Here is an 18,785-nt window from a genome sequence, read left to right as displayed (position 1 = left end):
GGTTCCGGGCCAAACAGGGCAACTTAGAAAGACCCCGTCTAAAAATCAAAAGGTCTGGGCGGTTGGCTCAGTGAGAAGAGTTCCCTGAGTGGGACCCCCACTGTCACGGCAAGCGAACAGACAAAGTGCGGGGTGGGGATGCAGCCCAGCTGGCAGAGGGCCTGCCTCGCAAGCACAGGCCGGGGGTTCGAGCCTTCCCTGCACCGCAAAAAAATAAAGGCGGTGCACTGGGCTGTCCACGGAGGAATCGTGGGAGACACTCGCAGAGCCCGCTGCCACAGGCAGGTGTCTCTGGGCAGGGCCACAGTGTAAGGGACGGGAGAGCCCTTCGAGGACCAGCCTGCCCGTCAGAGCCCCAAGGGTAGAGGGAGCACAGCGGTGGCTCATGGCCTGCCCGCTCAGTCCCCAGCCCAGGGCGCCCGCTCAGGTCCCTGCAGCCCTTCTGTTGAGGCCAGGAGGGACACCTGGACTGCAGCCTGGCTGCCCCTGCCTGAGGTTCACAGGGAGGACCATGCCCCGCAGCAGCCTCCAGCCTCTAGCCTCCAGCCTCCAGCTGCAGGCCTGAGCCCCTCCGCCCCCCTCAGGCCCAAGACAAACTGCAACTGCCTGGGCACCAGTGTCCTCGCCAGGGCAAGCCTTCCCTGACCACGGTGGGCAGCCTCCAGGGACACCTGTGCTGCCCTCGCTGCTCTGCGGGGGCCCCAGACCACCCTCAGCCCCCTCCCTCCACCTGGGCCGGCTCCGGGCATGAGACCCCCTGGAGCACCCCCTGAGACGCCCTGCTGCTCCCTGCACCTGGGCTCTGGGCACCTGCACGGGCCTCCCGGTCACAGGGTGGACAGGGCACCCACGCGGGCCTCATCCCTGCCAGACCCTCTGCCCGGAGGCTGAGCTCGCACTTTGGGAGGCAGCCATGGCACTGATTCCCAGAGCGGTGCCACCCGACAGCCAGCCCCGGCCTCTGCCAGACACATCCTGAGGCGCCCTGGACCCCTCACGCGCATGGGGTGCCAGTCTGAGGTGGGGGCGGGGGGCACCCCAGAATACAAAGAGCAGACGGCCAGTCCACGAGAGGGTGAGAAAGGCTGAGGGGCCACCAGAGTGAGGGACGGTCCTGGCCTGGCCCTCCCGCCTGCCCCTCCCTGCAGGCCCCTGTCGCTGGGGACCCTGGAGCAGGGACAAAGGCAGGTCTGTGGGAGCAGGGCCCTCGCACTCCCAGGGTCTGCTCCCAGCTGGCTGCCTGAGCCTCGGCAACCCAGTGGGAGAGGCCGGGGCAGGACCCACCTGCAGGCAGCAGGACCCAGCAGCAGACCACCCAGCTCCTGCCCCAGGGGCTTCCAGACCAGGCAGCCCTGAGAAGAGGAAGCAACCAGGGCCACAGGGCAGTCCACGGCCCATAGGGACTAAAATGACGTCACCACCACACTGCACGGGGCAGAGGGTCCTGGGGATGCCGCACAGGGGGAAGCAGGCCTGCCGGAGCCAGCACCTGTGTGGCAGGGGGAAGCCCAGGACTCAGCACAGGGAGGCTGGAGGCTGGCCGGGAGGGAGGCCGGCCGTGCTCAGACCCGCGCTGAGATCACAGTGGGCGAAGGGAAAGAGATGGATGGCTCTCCCGTTGCTCTGCCTTGTCAGCCCTGAGGGTGGGGCCAGGGCCTCGGCACGCGGAACACCCGCTCCACCCTGAGCTACGCCCCGCTCAGAGTCGGGCACCTACAGGCACCTCACACTCACGCCAGACCCTAGAACGGACAGGGTCATCCCCCTCGAGACTCAGAGAGGCCAGAGAGCTCGCCCGGGGCCACAGAGCAGGGACAGAGCTGGGAAGGGCATGAGAGCTGCATCAGAGTCAGGAGCTGGGCCACACTCGATGGGGCGGGGACCAAGGGGCTCTTCCTGAGGGCCACACTGCAGCCAGGGCGGGCCTGCCGCCCCTCCCTGGCCCCTCCCCGCCCCAGGCCAAGCTCTCCCGCTGGAGCCTTGGGCTTCCCCACAGCCGCGGGCCCACCCCTTCCCAGCCCTCGCCACATTCATGACTGGTCACTGTCCTCCCTGAACTCAGGGCAGGGAGCTCCTTGGCCTCCCACAGCCTGGCAGCCAGCAGACATCCTCACCTGGACGGCCACTCCCACCCTCAACCCCACAACCTCTTCCCACGGTGGGCGGCCAGGGGCTGTGAGTAAGCTCTGGGTACTTCTTGGTGACCATCCCCCTGCAGCCCCTCCACATTGAAAACACACCCAAACGCGTCCTCCTGACCTGCCACCCCCAGCTCCATGCCTCAACCCCCTCTTCTCCACTCAGGCCTCTCTCTAACAAACCATGTTCATTCCAGCCACAGGGCCTTTGCACCACCATCCCCAGCCTGGAACACCCTTCCTCCTGTTTCCCTGCTCACCTGGCTTTTGCTCAGGACTTGGGAACGCCTCCCATGAGCAAGGGAGCTCAGACGGGGAGCCTGGGCCTTCCAACAGGGCTGCATGGGTTGGCCTCCCTGTGAAGACCCACCCCTGGCTGCACCTTGAAGCTCCCTCTCCCTGTCCAATGCCTATTTGGCTCAAACTGTCCTTGACCCTCTACCCAGGCAGTAGATTGTCTAGTCTGGTCTCTGGCTGCTCCTGGTCTCTCCCCAAAACCTCTGTGCCAATCAGAGACGGGTTGTGTCCTATTTGGCTGCCTGAGGGGTAGGTGAAGCAAGCGTTGTGCCCAAAGATGTCCAAAACAGTGTTATTACCAGGTGGACAATAAGAAAACAGGTAAGAAAATGTTCCAAATGCTTTCCGCATGCTCCTAGTGGTGTAAAACCCTCCTGCTCTTGGGAGGAAGAGCAAAATCCCGGGTAGGCGGCCCCCACCTGATCCAGCCCATCCCCCTCGGCTCCAGCCCCACTCACCCCTCCCTCCCTCTCCGCCTGCCATGGAGTCTTTGCACAAACCCATCTCCTGCCTGGACACCCTCCCTCTCCATCCCGGGAACTGTCATCCTCCTGCCTCAGTTCACATGTCCCTGCCCTCGGAGAAGTCCAGGTGACCTCCTGGACTGGTCAAGCCTGGAAGCCTGGTTATAGGATCCCAGTACATTCAGCAAACCCCACCAGACCCGGAGCCCCAGGAGGGCTGGGCCCACTGTCAGAGTCCAGTGGCCCGGAGTGCCCAGGCACGCAGCAGGCCCTGGATTTGACTGTTGAGGGATCAGAACATATTACAGTCAGTGAAGTTTCTAACATGAACAATGAACTCAATGTTCTTAATCAAAAGGCAAAATGTCAGTTTTCAAGTTGTTTATGCAGCACGATTGCAAACAGGTAAGAAACAAAGGCAGAGAGACGTTACCAAGATAAAATAGCAGCCCTGCAGATCGGGGGTTCTGCATCTGTAGATTCAACCAGCTGCAGATGTGCCAGGCTCTTCCCCTCATCCCCTGAACGATACAAGGTGACAACTGTTTACACAGCGATACATCGTATCAGTGGTCAGGTCACCGGGAGAAAATTCAGGGTCTACAGGAAGACGCGCATCCCTCCAGGCAAACAGCCCACCACTCCACGTAAGGGACTGGAACAGCGCAGACCTTGTGTCTTTGGAAGGACAGGACCGAGGGCCCCACAAGGACCAAGCTGCCGCAGCCCTGAGAGGCGGGAGGATGAGTTTACCTCTGTGTTCCACGAGCCTAGCTTATGTTTACCATAAGCAAATAAATATAGCAGCTCCCCTCCGGCCACCAGCAGGAAGACCAAGGTCAGGTACAAAAAGGTAGAAGGGCAGGGGTCTTCTGAAGGAGAGTGGCGGGAGCCAGGGCTGGTCCGGTGGGACAAGGGGGATGGAGGCCAGAGTGTATCCTGGGCGTGCCCTTGGGCTGAGTGACCTGCAGGTGCCAGCCCTCTGTGGGCCTCCATTTCCCCACATCAGAGTGGGTCCATGGGTCCATGGGGGGTGCCCGCCTCCCTCCCAAGAGGGGGAGCATGGAAAGGGCTGTTCAAAGCCTGCTCAGTAGTTAATTAAAGAGATCACAGCCAGACATGAAGAAGAACTTCCAATGAACCACCGGCCTCCAGGCTGGCCAGAGAGCAGCCTGTGTTCCGGGGCCCTTCCAGAAGAACCCCGCCTTTGTGCACCCCCTGCCCACCGCAGCCCACGCACCTTCCTTGGAGCTGGTGGTCACTGCTGCCGCAGAGGCCGAGGTTGACCCAGTGGACGTCCTGCCCACAGGGCTGGAGTGCTTGCCCCCCCGGCCAGGGGGCTTCAGGCCACTGGGCTTCTGCATGGTGGAGCCCCTCAGGGGTGGACAGGTGGGTGCAGGTCACGTTCTCTCCAGCATCCTCACTCGCCTGCGGGGAACCAGGAGAGGCCGTATCACAACCGTGGTGCAGCGGTGTCAGGTGCACCAGGGCCGGGGCTCCACCCCAGCCCTGCCCAGTCAAGCCCATCACCAGGAGCCAGAGCTCCCCAGTGCTGACCCAGCACCCTCGAGGGATGCTGGCACCCCCACCCTGTGAGGCAGGGAAACTGAGGCACAGAGAAGCAGCAGTGCATGTGGACCCAGGTCACACAGCATGGTGGTGGGGGCGCAGTGTGCGGGGTGCCCAGGTTGGAAATCAGAAGCCACGCTGGTCAGGGTCTGCAGCAAGTGGGCACTGAGCCCAGGGGCCCCAAGCTGAGCGGCCTCCACCAGGCTGAGCATGGCTCTGGCCAGGGCAGGCCACCCAGGGGCACGCTGCCAAGGCGCCAGGGCCCTGCAGGGCCAGCCAGCAGCTCCTTGCTCCACCTCTTGCTCTTGGGCTCATGGTCCGGCGCCCACTGCCACTCCACGGGGGCTGGGGACACACAGGAGCCTGTGGGCCACCTGCCTCCAGCCGCGCAGGTCGGCGTGCCCGTGGGTACCTCTCCACCATCACAGCCCCACCACGCCTCCGTGACAAAGCAGAGGAGGGGTGACCGGCTCGGTGGGCGGGGACGCCGGCATTCTACAGGGGCGCCCGGACCCGAGGTCGACTGCCTAGGAGCGGAAATCTGGGCGGCAGCAGGGATGGGCTTCCGGCGGGCAGTCAGGGAAGGGCCGGGTTCTGCTTGCTTCGCCGTCCTGGGGTGGCACCGGGGCTCTGCGCCCTGGTCGAGGAAGGCGGTCAGCCCACGGTCACGCACAGGGCTGAAGCGGGGCAGAGGGAAGGGGCCCGTCGCCCCACTCCCTCCACTGGCAGGCCCCCCACGAAGCGCTTTCACAGCAAGCATGGGCGGAGGTCCTGCCGCCAGAGCTGCGGAAGGACACAGCGCTGCCTGGGAGCCCCGTGCAGTGGGGAGAGGACTCAGACCTCCCGTGCAGGCGAGAGCACCATGTCCCGGAACCCTGGGGACAGACCGTCTGGGCGCCCTGCTGAGGCAGTGGGAAGGTCACACCCCTTCCCGGCCAGCAGCATCCCTGTCCCACCCTGGTCGTCCCTGGTCGTGGAACACCATCCCCTCTGAAGAAAGGCCGTTCCTGACAGCTTACATGGGTGACCCCGCTCCCCCTCCTGGAGTGGACACATGGCCCGGACCTGGCCGTCCCCAGTCCCTATGCTTGGCTGAAGGAAGATCACGTGTCCAAGGAACATCAGGTCTGGACGTGCTGGACCCTTTAGAAAGCGGTGGGCTCCCTGATCTGAGGCCACCTGGGGACGGATGGCAGCCCGCGGCCACAGGGGCGCCTCGGGAAGAGCCTGCCCAGGAGCCAGCCTGCAAGCACGGAAAGCAGAGCCAAGTCCTGGGGCCTGGAGGGCTGGATCCAGTGGAGCCTGCAGCTGGCCACGTAGCCCTGCACTTACACCAGCTCATAAACCCCACACGTGTGCGCTGCTTCACTTGTCTTGCCTAGGACTCTCCGAGGACTGCTGCTGGCAATCAAGAAGGATCTGAGTGCTAGAAGCCAACCCACCACCACGCACGGCAGGAATATGCAAAGGCACCTCAGACCAGGCTCAGGCCAGCAAGATGAGCCAGCGGGCCAGGGGGTGTCCTGGTGAAGCCAGGGGGAAGGGGAAGGGACACCAAATCCAACATCCCGAGTCCCCAGTACCCTGGCAATTCTGGAGGCCGAGTCCTTTCCTCACTGACCAGCAGCAAGGGCCTGTGAGGGTGGACGTCACTGGGTCTTCTCTACCAGGCGTCCTTGGTCCTGGCCAGGGCACCTGGCACAGACTGAGTGAGGGAGTGAATGAACAAGCTAGCTAGGCGGTGGGCGGCTGGGACGCCTCTCACCTCCCCAGGACCAGGACCCTCATGGTGATCAGCCCAGCTGGGCACCTGACCCCACCGCTCTTGGAGCCCTCTGAGGCGGGGACCAGGTGTGACAACCATGCCCCTGGGCTTGGAAGTTCCCAGCCCCTTGCTGCTGGGGCTCTGGGAGTCCTTGTGGCCCTGACTGTTCCCACCCCCAGGCCCTGCCGGGCTCTTCTCCACCTGCGTCACCTCACCTGCCGGGTGCCCAGCCACATGCCACGGCCTCCAGGGAGTCTCCCAGGACCTCTGGCCCTAGAGACCTGGGATGGCCCAGTGGGCCACCGAGGGAGGCTGCTCTATCTGCACGGTGCCTTCTGGAGCCCGTGGCAGCCCAGGTGGGGTGGTGGTCTCTCCTCCGACAACCAGCCTGGCAGGGTGCCCAGCCTCGAGACAGTGACCCGAAACCCCACGTGAGGACACCCTGCGGTGACACACTGGATACAAATCCCCAGGAACAGCTCCTGCAGGTGCCCTCCTGGACCCCAGCAATGCCCAGGAACCTGCTGCAGGCCAGGGGTTCACTGGATTGGCCTCAGTGCCCCAGGTCCCCGAGAGGCAGTGGCCTTCTTACAAAGGATGATCCGAGGCTCAGAAAAGTGCAAGACTCACCTGAAGTCACTGCTGGGTCGATTCAATGCTGTGAATCGACCCAGCAGCCCTCCCTGCTCCAGCCTGAAGCCCGGCCCTGGAATAACATTTGTGAGACCCCTGTCCTCTGGGGACAGTGTCGGCTGGCCACAGCTCACAAAGGAGAGCAGGAGCTGGTAGGGAGGACCAAGGCGGCATTCAGCCACCCCTGCTGGGAGCATGGGGAGGGGGACGGTGACAGGAGAGGAGGCGACCCCGTGACTCAGCCATGCTCGAGGGACAGAGGAAGAGGCGGGTGCCTGGGAAACACTGGGACTCAGTGATAAACTGGCCTCTGGCCACACTTCAGCTGGACTGGCAGTGGAGGCAGGAGGGAGGAGGGCCCCAGACCTAGCCAGAGGGCCACCCAGCAGGAGCTCAGCTCCATCCCCTGTACGCAGGGGACAGGAAGGCTGCAGGAAGACGCAGATGACTGAGGAGGGAACACACCCCAGGAGCATCCCGGGTGCAGGCACACAGCACAGCTGGGGAGGGCATGACCCCAGCACAGTCACCCCGAGGGCCTCTGTACACACGTGTCCTCCAGGGACCCAGGCTCAGTGGCCCTGAGACCATGCGCCCCCTGTGTGCCACCTTGGTGGTCATTTACCACAGACAAGCCTGCTGCACTGCTAGTCTCCACTTCAGCTGCCCGCGGTGGCGGTGCAGCCTCGCTAGGGATGAGGCCCGAGGACTCCAGTGGGGGGAGGTGCCGAGTGGGGCTGGCAGGGCAGCAAGGCCCCCAGGGCAAGGGAACCCCTAGGAAGAGGGTGCCCCGGACCACGGGTCACCCGCGAGCTCGCCGACCATGAGACGGGCGACTTGGTGTGGACACCGCGCTGGCTGAGGCCAGGCTATGCCCGGCCTGCACCAGGGCCACCTCCCACCCCTCCTCCATCCCAGCTGTCAGTGTGCCCACACCCTCAGCACCCAGAGGTGGACTCAGTGCTGCCCCTGACCGCCTGCTGCAAGCTCAAAGGCCCAGGCCTTGCTGGCACACGGAGGGACAAGAGCTTCGTAGTAGGGAGCCCAGGCCAGGGGGCACAGGAAGGACAGGGGCCTGGGCCAGCAGGGGAAGCGGGAAGCAGCACACACCACTCTGCCAGGCAGGCAGGCAGTTAAGCATTGGGTGGCTGAGGTTGGGAGTGGGCACCCAGCGAAAGGGGGGGCCAGTGGGGTCTTGTGGCCACAGCCAGAGCAGCAGGCAGGGGAGCCAGGAGCTATGGAAGGACATCAAGCAGGGAGCTGGGCACCAGCGAGTCTGCACACTGGCAAACTTGCTCTTAGAGCTGGTGGCAGGGATGCCCACCTGGAATCCTAAAGGCTCAGGAGGCTGAGGTAGGAGGATCCCAAGTTCCCAGGCAGCCTCAGCAACTGAGCAAGACTCTGTCTCAAAATAAAAAATGAAAAGGGCTGGGCATGTGGTTCAGAGGTAGAGCACCCTGGCTCCATCCCCAGTACCAGGGAGGGAAAAAAACGCTCTTGGGGCTGACAAACTGGGGTGGGGTGAGGGCCCGGGGCAGGGAGGCGGCGGGGCTGCTGTGCAGGCAGGAGGCAACAGTGAGGCCTGGACTGGACAGAGGCAGGGCCGCAAAGGACAGGAGGGGCGAGGTGCCGCGTGGAACTGAGTGGCAGTCAGTGCTGGGGGTCTGGGGGGCGCCTAGGGTTGCAGCCGGTGGAGACACTGGAGGGATCAGGTCAAGACAGGGGCTGGAGGAGGAGCCGTGTTTGGACAGGCCACGGGGAGGCCGCTGAGACCCTGGCGGAGCGAGAAGGCAGGCTCATTTTGACGGCATTGGACCGAGGCTCCGGGGCTTGAGAGCTGGACTGGAGAGCACCCCACGTCCTCCCAGCACAGGGCAAGCAGAGGGCAGGGCTGGCAGGCCCCCTCCCTGGGATCTTGCCAGTTTTCAGCGGAGGCCAAAACTCTGAGATTCACATCGTCTGCCCCTCAGGCCTGGGAGAGCCAGGGAGATGGCGCCCGTCTGCCGGAGCCCCGAGTCCCAGGCCCACCCTCTGCTCTGGAGCAGTCGCCGCTGCCTGGCAGGAAGCTAGAGCCAGGCCGGGCAGTGCAGGACCAGCCCGGGCAGTGCAGGACCAGCGCGGCTCCCAGCCAGCAGCACAGGCACAGAGGAGCCCAGGAAGAACGGGATCCCAAATCCTGAGAGCACCAAGGGCTGGTGGCCCCGGAGACCATGAAGACAGCTGGGACCCAGCATGGGGAAGGGGCTGCTCACATCTCCAAGCAGAGATGTGGCTGGAACCCAGGCTGCAGAGGGGAGGTGGCTTCAAGGAGAGAGGCGGGGGATGCAGCTGGCAAGACGGTGGCCAGGCAGGGCAGGCCATGTGGGAGTGAGGACAAGCACGGGAGACAGGCCAGCGTCCCCAGGACTCACAAACTCTCTGGCACCTGAGGCTGACCGAGTGGGGGCGGAGTCTGGAAGCCTGGGCTCTGGCCCCACCCACTCTTCACCCTCCCATCTCTGCTTTGGGGACCAAATTTCCCATTTGTAAAGAAGCCAACTGCCTGGCCCTGCCAACAGCCCGGGGAGACTGCAGAGCCCTGGGAATGGCCAGTCTGTCACTCTCGCCTGAGCTGGGGACGGACACACACACACACACACACACACACACAGAGTTGGCATTCTCAAAATCAGGGCACAGACATGGCCCAGAGCCCAGCCCCAGCTGTGTAGCCACCCACAGCTGAACAGCTGAAGCCCCCTCCCCCCACCATGGGCCCACAACACTGGGCAGGCAGCAGCCGGGTCCTGCTGGCTTGGGTCCCCACCAGGCATGAGGAGGAGGGCCTGGAACAACCACGATCCAAGCCACCCTCGGACCCCCTTTAAGTCCCATTTCACAGAATGAGAAACTGAGGCACCCGAGGTCACAGAGCAGGTGACCAGGACAGCCCGACTGTTGCCCCAACAGAGAGAAGCTGTGCTGGGCAGGAGGGTCCCTGAGGCCAGCAGTCAGAGGCACAGGGAGTGGAGCAGCAAGGCCCAGAGTCCTTCCTGCCAGGTGGGGTAGTGGCCCGGTCACCCTTCACTGTGGCTTCTCAGGCAGCCCCACCCCACAGACCCAGGCCAGGCGGCTGTGGGAAGGTGGCCGGACTCCTGGCTCTCCCACACAGCAGGGCCTGCACAGGCGGCCAGCTTGGCCCAGCACAGGGCACTCAAACACCTGAGGGGGGTCAGCGGTGGACGCAGGGCACAGGCCACCCTCCTCCCGCCGGATGCCCACCACGCCCACCACCTGGTGCCCAGGCCTCTGCACAGGCCAGCCTCCCGCCCAAACGCCCATCTTCCCAGTCACACAATCTCCGGGCCCTCGGAGCACAGTGTGTGGGGGCCCCACCCTGGGGCCGCTTGCTCCTTGCGGGCTCAGTACCGAGGACAGCGCCTGGCACAGCTGACAGTGAGACTGATGGAAGGAACTACTACGTCCTCCGCCGCCGGGTCCTCCCCACGCTGAGTGGGACGCCCAGGGCAGCTGCTCACATCCCTGGCTCTGGGGAGGGGACAGGGGCACCTCAATGTCCCAACCAGCTTGCATCCTGCCCGGGACCCCCCCGCCCTGGTGCTCACCAGGGGTAAGTCCAACCAGCGAGGAGGCAGGCAGCGAGGCCCCGGCGGAGGGCCCAGCAGAGGCTGCGCCCCCAGGAGTGCTCCTGCTGCAGTGGGCACAGGTGCCTGAGGGGCTCTCCCGGGCTCACCCCCAGCCCAGCGCGAGCCTCCTGATGGCCCGGAAGTGAGGGGGTGGAGGAGCAAGCCAGGAACCCTGGCACCCGGGCCGAGGTCGCCCACCGCTCACCAGCGAGGAGCCGGCATGCCGCCGCCCCGCGGGTGACGGACGTGGCTCTCAGGGCTGGCAGCTCCCTAAGGCTGCCGGGCGGGGACGGGACCGGTGGAGGACGAAGGCAGCACTGTTCACAGCTGGAGCCCGGGAGTCAGAGGGCGGGGTTGGCTGGGTTGGTCCTTCGTCTTTTCTTCTGCGGCACTGGGTTTTGAACCCAGGCTGGTGCACGCTTGGTGAGAGCTCTGCCCGAGAGCCCCACCCCAGCCCGTGTGTGTGTGTGTGTGTGCGCGCGCGCGCGCGCAAACACAGGTTAGGTAGACGTAGGTATGTAAATACATGGGTTCACAAACATGTAAAAGTATATGCTCACGCGCACACACACACACACACACACGCACGCACACACTTTCTGTTTTTGAAGTGGGTCTTGCTATGTTGCCCAGGCTGGCCTTGAACTCCTGGGTTCAAGCAATCCTCCTGCCTAAGCCTCCCCACCAGTGGCTGAGACTACAGGCGGGTGACACTGCCCAGCTGGTTGGGACGGCTCCTTGGCATACAGATGGCTGCCCTCCCCTGGGTCCTTGCATGGTTGTCCCTCTGCACACGTCCACATCCAAACTTCTCTTCCTACAAGAGCACTGGTTCCTAGTGGCCCACCCTAGGAACTCACTGAATGTCACCACCTCTGTTATGACCCCATCTCTGCACAAGGTCACATTCTGAGGTTCCAGGGGTTAGGAGTCCAGCACAGACATTTTGGGGTGGACACAAATCAAGCCATAAGAGGCACCAAAAAGCCACTTAAATATGACAGTGGTCTGAGGTCCTCCAAAGGCCACAGGCGTCAACAGGCACAAGCACATGTGCAGGAATGTGCGCCTGGTGCCACCGTTAGCAGAGGCCATCTAGACCAGAGGGGCAGGGACGGCGACAGCCAGTCCAGAACGCAGCTGGGGACAGGCGTCGCACCTTCTGACCTTCCCTGTTTCCACCCACACACGGGGGGGACAAGGCACCCACGGGCCTCTTTCCTGGAAGGTCTGAAGGAGCCTGGGTCTAGAATGCTCCAACGGACAGAGTGCCAGGCGTGGACGATGCCCCCCATTGCCGAGGAACTATCGGTATTGTCAAAATCAACATCACGTCAGGCACTGTGGCGCACGCCCGGCATCCCGGATTCGGGAGGCCGAGGCGGGAGGATCACAAGTTCAAGGTCAGCCTTGGCAAATTAGCGAGGGTCTGAGCAACTTAGTGAGACCCTGTCTCAAAAAATTTTAAAAAAAGGGCTGGGGACATGGCTCAGTGCTCAAAGGCCTCTGGGTTCAAGCCCTGGTACCACAAAATAAAAACACAAAACAAAAACAACTTGCTGGGTGGGACGCTGCTCACTGGTGGGCCCAGCCTTGCACAGGGGAGGCCCTAGGACTGGAAAAAGAACAGAATCGCCACCTGGCCAAATCACGCTGCTTGGTTACGTGCAGCAGGGAGCAGGGTGGCAGTTACAAACGTGTAGCAGTGACTACGGCCATCGTGTACAATCATGATTCAGAAGAACGAAAACACAGGCCAGAGCCCGCTGGGCGCCCTCGGCCCTATCCCGGCTGACCACCTCGGGGCAGGAAGGGCCAGCCGACATCCACCCTCAGGACAGCACCTGTCCCTGCTCTGTGTTGGGCCCAGAACCCGCGTGGGTCTGCGCAGTGTTGCTGTCCCAGCCAGCAGCCCGTTCTGTGTGTGTGGCTCCAGCCCACACAGGCCACTGACGGGCACCAGTCCTCGGGTCTCCCAAATGGCAGCTCACTTGGCCTCCGCCGCCCCACGGAGGTGCATTCCCAGCTCTGCTTTACCAGTGGGGAAACCAGGGTGGCGAGCAGGAAAGGCCACTCCCCTCTCCCAGCCCTTGGCACATGCCCTCTCCAAGTGTGGCGTGGGCTGCCTCGGGCAGGTGGGCGCATCTGGCATCTCAGCCCTCCATGCAGGTGTGGCCACCTCCGGGAGAGACAGGGCTTCCCTGCTTGGATTCCCTGGGTTCTCATCCACCCCTGGAGCCCGCCAGACCCTTCATGGAGGGACATATGCCAACTCCTGCCCCCTGCAGTTGCCACCAAGGACTCCCCAGGAGGATGAACCAGATCAGAAGGCACTGCCATCCGCCCCCCTGCCCCCAGCCTGCATTCAGGATCACTGGGTCTGTACCCCAGGCCCCCGGGCCCGCCCACCCCTCCTGGTTGCTGTCTGTCACATGGGCATTAACGTTAAGTATAGCTTACAGACAACAGGAAGCCACTCCAAACTCCTAGCTCCCCTGGGTTCTGGCTGCTGGAAAGCTGAGCCACATTACCCCAAAGGACAAGCACAAGTTTCCTCTGGCTCCATTTGATTCTGGCGACCCTGTGTCTCCTCTGCCCTGATTTTCTCATTTACTTTTAATCTCGTTCCACCGCATTTAGCTTAGTGAATCACCTCAAGTCCTTTCTGGAAGAACATACGAGACCTTTCAGAGATGTGTCCCCTCCTCCCCGTCTCCTCCTGGGGAGGAAAGAAGCTGAACATGAGCCAAGGCGTGAAGCATTCACGCAGGAAACAGCCTGAGCAGACGAGGAGGGACGCGGGGAGGCAGAAGTCCAGACACAGAATGCCACTCCTCGGCATGGCGTGGCTGCACCTGTCTCCCAGCCCAGCCTGGGGAGCCCACCGCCCACCCTGCTCCCTGCTGCAGGAGCTCCCGCTAGCCTCTCCCCACCATCCTCCCCGGGCAGGAGGAGCTCCTTGGGCTCAGCACTGCACAGTGGAGGTAGCTGGGGCCACCGGCCAGCAGGGAGCGGGGAAACCAGCGGGACACCCTCGGGGCTGGAAACTCAGGCCCTCCCAGGAAGTTGGAACTTCCGCCCTTCCATCCCCAAAGCACGGAGGGCACAGAAGGGAGGGGAGGGTCACCTCCCAGGCCTCAGCTGGAGTCGGCAGGGACTCCACGGAACAAGAGATGCTGAGCCACAGAAGCCACGCGAGCAGGCCCTACACTTAGGCTTGTGAACGGGAACCCCCGCCCCTCCGTGGGGAAGGGAAACGCTCGTTAACCTTCTGAAGCGTCTTCTCTGGAGACAGGACTTCGGGTTGCTGTTCGGGCTGTGATGATACGCAGCTCGGAGAGGAAGCAAGGGGGGATGGCAGGCAGCCCCAGCCACCCTCTTTGTCCCCCTCCCCACTCCAGTCAGATCAGAGCACCCAGGTACCCCCCAATCACACAGCAGGAGGTGGATGCCACACTCTATGCTGGGGCAGACGGTGAAGGGCCATGGGTCTGCCTCTGCCATCAAACTGGGCGCTCCCAGGGACAGGGGGGCCCGAGCTTGGGTCCCACCCAGCACACCCTGCATACCCTAAATGCAGCTGACTTATTATACCAAGTGTGCCCAGCTCTGTCTCCTACCCCAGCCCCAGAGAACACGTGACCTGTCCCCACAGGGGGCAGCGAGTGGGCAGGGCCCAGCAGTCAGAATCCACCTCTCTGTCCCTCTCCCCCAAGGAATAATGCTCGACACCCCTCGGTACCCCATGGCTGCAGCTGAAGCCGCCATTCAGGACAGCCACATGGCCAGCCACGCTCACGCCAGGAGCCAGGAGGGCCAGCCTGCAGGGAGCAGCGGCAGAGGACAGACGCACCCGAGGCTAAGAAAATGAAACCGCAGCCGGGAGACAGGAGAGCCGGAGGAGGGGTGGCCGCCCGGGTAGGCAGCCTGTGATTGTCCTCCGCCCAAGCTCCCGAGCTCCCGAGCTCCCGAGCTCCCGAGCTCCCGCTCCGACTCTTCACTCCCCTTTCACTTCACCTAATGGGAGGAAGCTTCCTGTTCCTGGACCGAACCATCCCAAAGCCGGGCACAGGAGCGCGCCCCCAGCCCCAAGCCTTTCCCCCACCCACAGTTTATAAAGGCCCCGGGGGGCTCGGAGGAGGCTTGGCCGGTCTGGCTGGCGTGGGAACTTAGGGAGAACCACAGGGGACGGGGGCTGGACCGGGCAGCGCGTATGGACTTTGTAACTGAGCGGGCGGTGGAGGTGTGGGCGGAGGGCGCTGTGCCTTAGAGAAAGGAACCTGGAAGAAGAGCGGCTTGGCTTGTGGGGGCAGCACGCCCCAGGCACACAGCAGGCGCTGAGCACGCACGCAGGGTAGACACGGCAACCTCCGTGCCAGGGTGTCCTGGCTATAAGACGTGGGCAGCGTTGTCCAGGTGCCACGGGAACACATGTCAGAGCGCTCCGCGGTTCCTGGCAGGGCAGGTGCCCTGCGGGCACCTTTTCTTTTTGACCTGCACAAAGGCGGAAGTGGTTTGTGAAGAACCTCTGGGCAGGGAACCAGAGGGGCACCAACACAGCTTCTGTCCAGCTGGCAGGGTCAGGGACCTGGGGAACCACACGTGGGCAAGTCTGCCAGCGACTGTGGGCTTTCCCGTGGCCAAGGGAGGTGGGAGTGGGGCGGAGGTCATAGTGAGGTGGAGGACAGCAGGCCTGGGCAGGGACAACAGGCAGGGCCACCGCAGGTGGGCAGGACAGCCTGGCAGGGGAGACCTCTCGCCCCAGGGGGAGGCTGCAGAGCCAGCAGCAGTTAACAACGAAGGCACCGGCACAGGGCACTCGATTCAACAACCCCAAAGGCAGACAGTGAGGGAGAGGAAGGGACTCGTCCAAGGTCACAGGGCTACTAAGTAGAGCAGGTTCAGTACCAGAACCCTCAAGTGCTCGTGGGGGCTGGGAAGGGGTCAGTGCCCCTCCAGGCAGACCCCTCGCTGGGATTTCAGGTGCACCCCCCACACCTGGCTCTCCTGCCTTTGGGGTTCCTATCTCCACCCTCCTTGTCCATCCTGAAGCCTGCACCCCAACATCCCTTCCAGGCCCGGCAATGCAGACACAGATGCATCCTGTGCTTGTGGGCACCTACTGTATACAGGCAGGTACCTGAGAGAACTCACCTAACGATCCCTTTCCTCCACAGAGCGTTCCCTGCCTTGAAACCCAGGCTCCAGTCACCTACATCCTTGGCTGCCCCTCTAAAGTGACATGTCTCCTGCCTCCTTTTCTGCCTTTGAGTCCTTGCCCAAGCAGCATCCTGGCAGCAAGCTTCTGCAGTGACTCCATCAGGCTCCTGGGCTACCCCCTTCTCCAGCGGTCCCTCCCTCTATGCCCCCGGCCTCCCCACCAAGGAAGGCACCCATCAGGTGCCGCTGTGCTATGCTCCTTGGGAGCAGCCAGGCTTGGGTCCTGTGTACCTGCCCGCCCCTGGCAGTGCTGGATCAGGTGGCCAGGAGGATGAATGAAGAGCTCATTGTTTACATTTACAACTGATGGGGAGGAGGCCTCTGGCACGTGGTGTTCCCTACCCCCTCCACAGCCCTAGGCCAGCCCATCCCGCCAGCCTCTCTAGGGCACCTTACCCTGGTGAGGGGAGACCCTTCACCCAGGTCACAAAGCCCATTTCTCCAACTCACCCAGGACCGAGAAGCAGGATCTCAGGTTTGGGAAAGCACTGATTGCGTGACTGCCCCCAAGGTGTCCCTCTGTCCGACTTTCCCCGGGTGGGGCTCAGGCCTGCGTGGCAGTGCCCAGTGGGCACCCGCAGGACACAGGCTCCGCCTGAAAGGTCCACGCGGGCGGGCCCAGGAGGCCCAGCCAAGCATCCTCCACCGCCACTGCCCCTCCCTGGGGGGAGGGCGAAAAATCTGCTGCCTCACCAGCCACCAGCGCCAGCTTCGCCGGCTTCGGGGGGAACCCCCTGCGGGAAACCGCCCGCCCGGGTGGCTCCCTACCCACGCTCGGCCACGCACTTCGGCCAAGTTTTGCAAAGGGCATCGGCCCGGGGACCCCAGGCGGCGGGGCGGAGGCTCGGGGTTCTCCCAGATCCCGGGGCAGGAGATGGGGGCTGGATGGCCGCGCCCACCAGGCTGTGTCCGGGGTCGGAAGACAGAGCCCCGCGGCGCGTCCAGCTGCCTGCGCTGCCCTCGGAGACCCGACCCGAGGCCCCAGGCAGATGCCCCGGACCCCAGTCCGTGGGTGGGGACACGGAGGGTGCCGCGGGAGCCGCCGCCGGATGCGTCCCCAGCCCCGGCTGCGCGCCCTGCTCGCCCACAAGCGGCCGGGAAGTTGGGGTGCCCCGGCCGGCTCCCCGACGCCCACCGGCCGGCCCGGGCCCTCCCGCCCCCGCCTCACAAAGCCGCCGAGCCCGCCGCCCAGCTCCCAGCCCGGCCGGCTGCCGCGCCCCCCGCATCTCCGTCCTTTGTTGCCGCGCGACCCCCGCCCGCCGCCCCTCGGGCCGCTCCTACCTTCGCCCTCCAGCAGCAGCCCGTCGGCGGCCGGCGCCCGGCCTGGTCCTCCCGGCCCCGGGCCGGGCGGCGAGGATGCTGCGGCCCCTCCCTGCGCGCCGCTGCCCGCCGGGTGCAGCCCGTCCGAGCCCGGTCTGCGCTCCGCGCTCCGCGCTCCGGGCCCCGCCTCGCGCCCCGTCTGCGGGCCCGCGGCGGCGGGAAGGCGGGAGGCGCGCCCCGAGCAGCCCGGCCGCCGCCTGCGCGCCCCGCGGCCGAGCCGAGCCGAGCCGAGCGAGCGCCCGCCGAGCGAGCGGCCGGGCTCCGGGAGGGAACAAAAGGGGCCGGCGCTGGGGCGGGCGCGCGAGGGCGGGGCCTGCGCGGCGGGGGCGGGCGCGCGCGCGCGCGGCCTCGCGGTTCTCGGGCCGCCGCGCGGCGCGGGAAGAGGGCGGGCGGGCGGAAAACGCGCCCGCGCTCCGCGCCGGGCGTCCTGAGCCGCTGCAGCCGTCATTTGCCGGACGTCGGGGACCCGCCCACGCCCACGCCCACCTCAGCTGGGGACACCTACTGGCTCCCAGGTAGTGTTTGGCGAGGGCATCCTTCAGCCCGGTTCCACTTACAAGCTGTCCCAGACCGCTGGGAGAGTCAGGAGCTGGGGCGATGTGGGGCGGGAGGGGGTCCTGGAGTTTCTGGAAGGCTTTACGCAGGGGGTGACCTTTGGACTACGCGGAAGGGAAGAAAAGGACATCGTGAAGTCGAGGTGAGAACATCAGCGGGTATGGAGCCACGATATGATCTTATGGTGACCAGTCCCCAAGCGTCTTGGAAAACGTGGTACCAGATATGCAGATGAACTCTGCGCCTTGAGCCCAGGACAAATCTGTCTCCTGTGGGATCAGAGGAGTTGAGCCAGCTGCCTGGGTCCCCTCCTGGTGGGCAGAAAACAAGTGGCAGTGACCAAGAAGTAACCCAATCCCAGCTACCCTACGCCGGCTGTGAGCTCTCTTCCTGGCTTGAGCCCCCACCCCTGGTTAAGCCCACCTCTGTGCCTTTGCCGGCCAGGTCGCCTACCTGTAGCCCCTTCCCTCTTTTACTGTTGGACAAATCATAGTCCCCCTGCAAAGTCCAACTGCAGTTTACCCGTTCCCCTTAGTGTGGGGATGTCGGGCTGGTCAGGAGTGGACTGCCCAGCCAGCTGCTGTTGACTTGATGTCCCCTAAAGCATCCAGTGCAGTGCTGGTCAGAGGGTGGACATTCAGTAATCAGTGAATGAATGAGTGAACGCATGCATTTACTACCACCCCTCAGCCGCCCAGCCATGCATAATCTCTGGGAAATAAATTAACCTCTTACCTCATGTTCCCCATCTGTAAATTGGGGAGGGTGTTTCAACTCAACCCAAGCAAAAGTGTAAGGGTATAAGGATGGTGGCTGGGTACCAGGCCAGCCCTGAGGAGGTCCCCAGCCGGGGGGGAGGAACTGGACCTGGAGACTTGAGACAGGAGATGCAGGAGATTTCAGCCTGCTAGAAAGGGAGGGAATGTGAGGCAGAAAGTGTAGCATCAGGAAACGGGGAACTCATTGTTCCTGTCGGGGCGTTGGACTGTCTGGATATCAAGAGAGGGCACCCAAGTCATGGCACAGTGGGAAGAACCCAACCCCTTCACCTGCTGGCCTATGGACCAGTCACTAAGCCTCTCTGGGCCTCAGTCTCCTTACCAACGAAATGGGGCTAATGATGAACTGCCTGCCTCCTGGGATTGTTGTTGAGACTGAATATACTAATCAAAGTGAGGTGCTTAAAATGAACAGTGCC

General features: G+C 63.9%; 1 protein-coding gene and 1 long non-coding RNA gene across 5 annotated transcripts in view; one reads left to right on the top strand and one right to left on the bottom strand.

Annotated features, from left to right (window-relative positions):
* The window catches only part of CLIP2 (CAP-Gly domain containing linker protein 2), a 59,165-nt gene extending 41,871 nt beyond the window's left edge, over nucleotides 1-17,294 (bottom strand). For all 4 annotated transcript variants that reach the window (XR_013760667.1, XR_013760668.1, XM_079120727.1 and 1 more), the window contains exons 1-2: nucleotides 16,994-17,294; nucleotides 4,140-4,327 (exon numbers count right to left, since the gene is read on the bottom strand). Coding sequence is in view for 2 of the 4 variants with exons in the window: in XM_079120727.1 (XP_078976853.1) it covers nucleotides 4,140-4,263 (124 nt within the window). In the remaining 2 variants the exon portion in view is untranslated. The remainder of the gene's footprint in view (nucleotides 1-4,139; nucleotides 4,328-16,993) is intronic.
* The window catches only part of LOC306649639, a 192,544-nt gene that overhangs the window by 90,180 nt on the left and 83,579 nt on the right, over nucleotides 1-18,785 (top strand). The window lies entirely within an intron of this gene.

This window comes from Sciurus vulgaris (genome assembly GCF_902686455.1).
Source record: "Sciurus vulgaris genome assembly, chromosome: 18".
Classification (NCBI taxonomy): Eukaryota; Metazoa; Chordata; class Mammalia; order Rodentia; family Sciuridae; genus Sciurus; species Sciurus vulgaris.
This window is presented reverse-complemented; position numbering and strand designations above follow the sequence as displayed.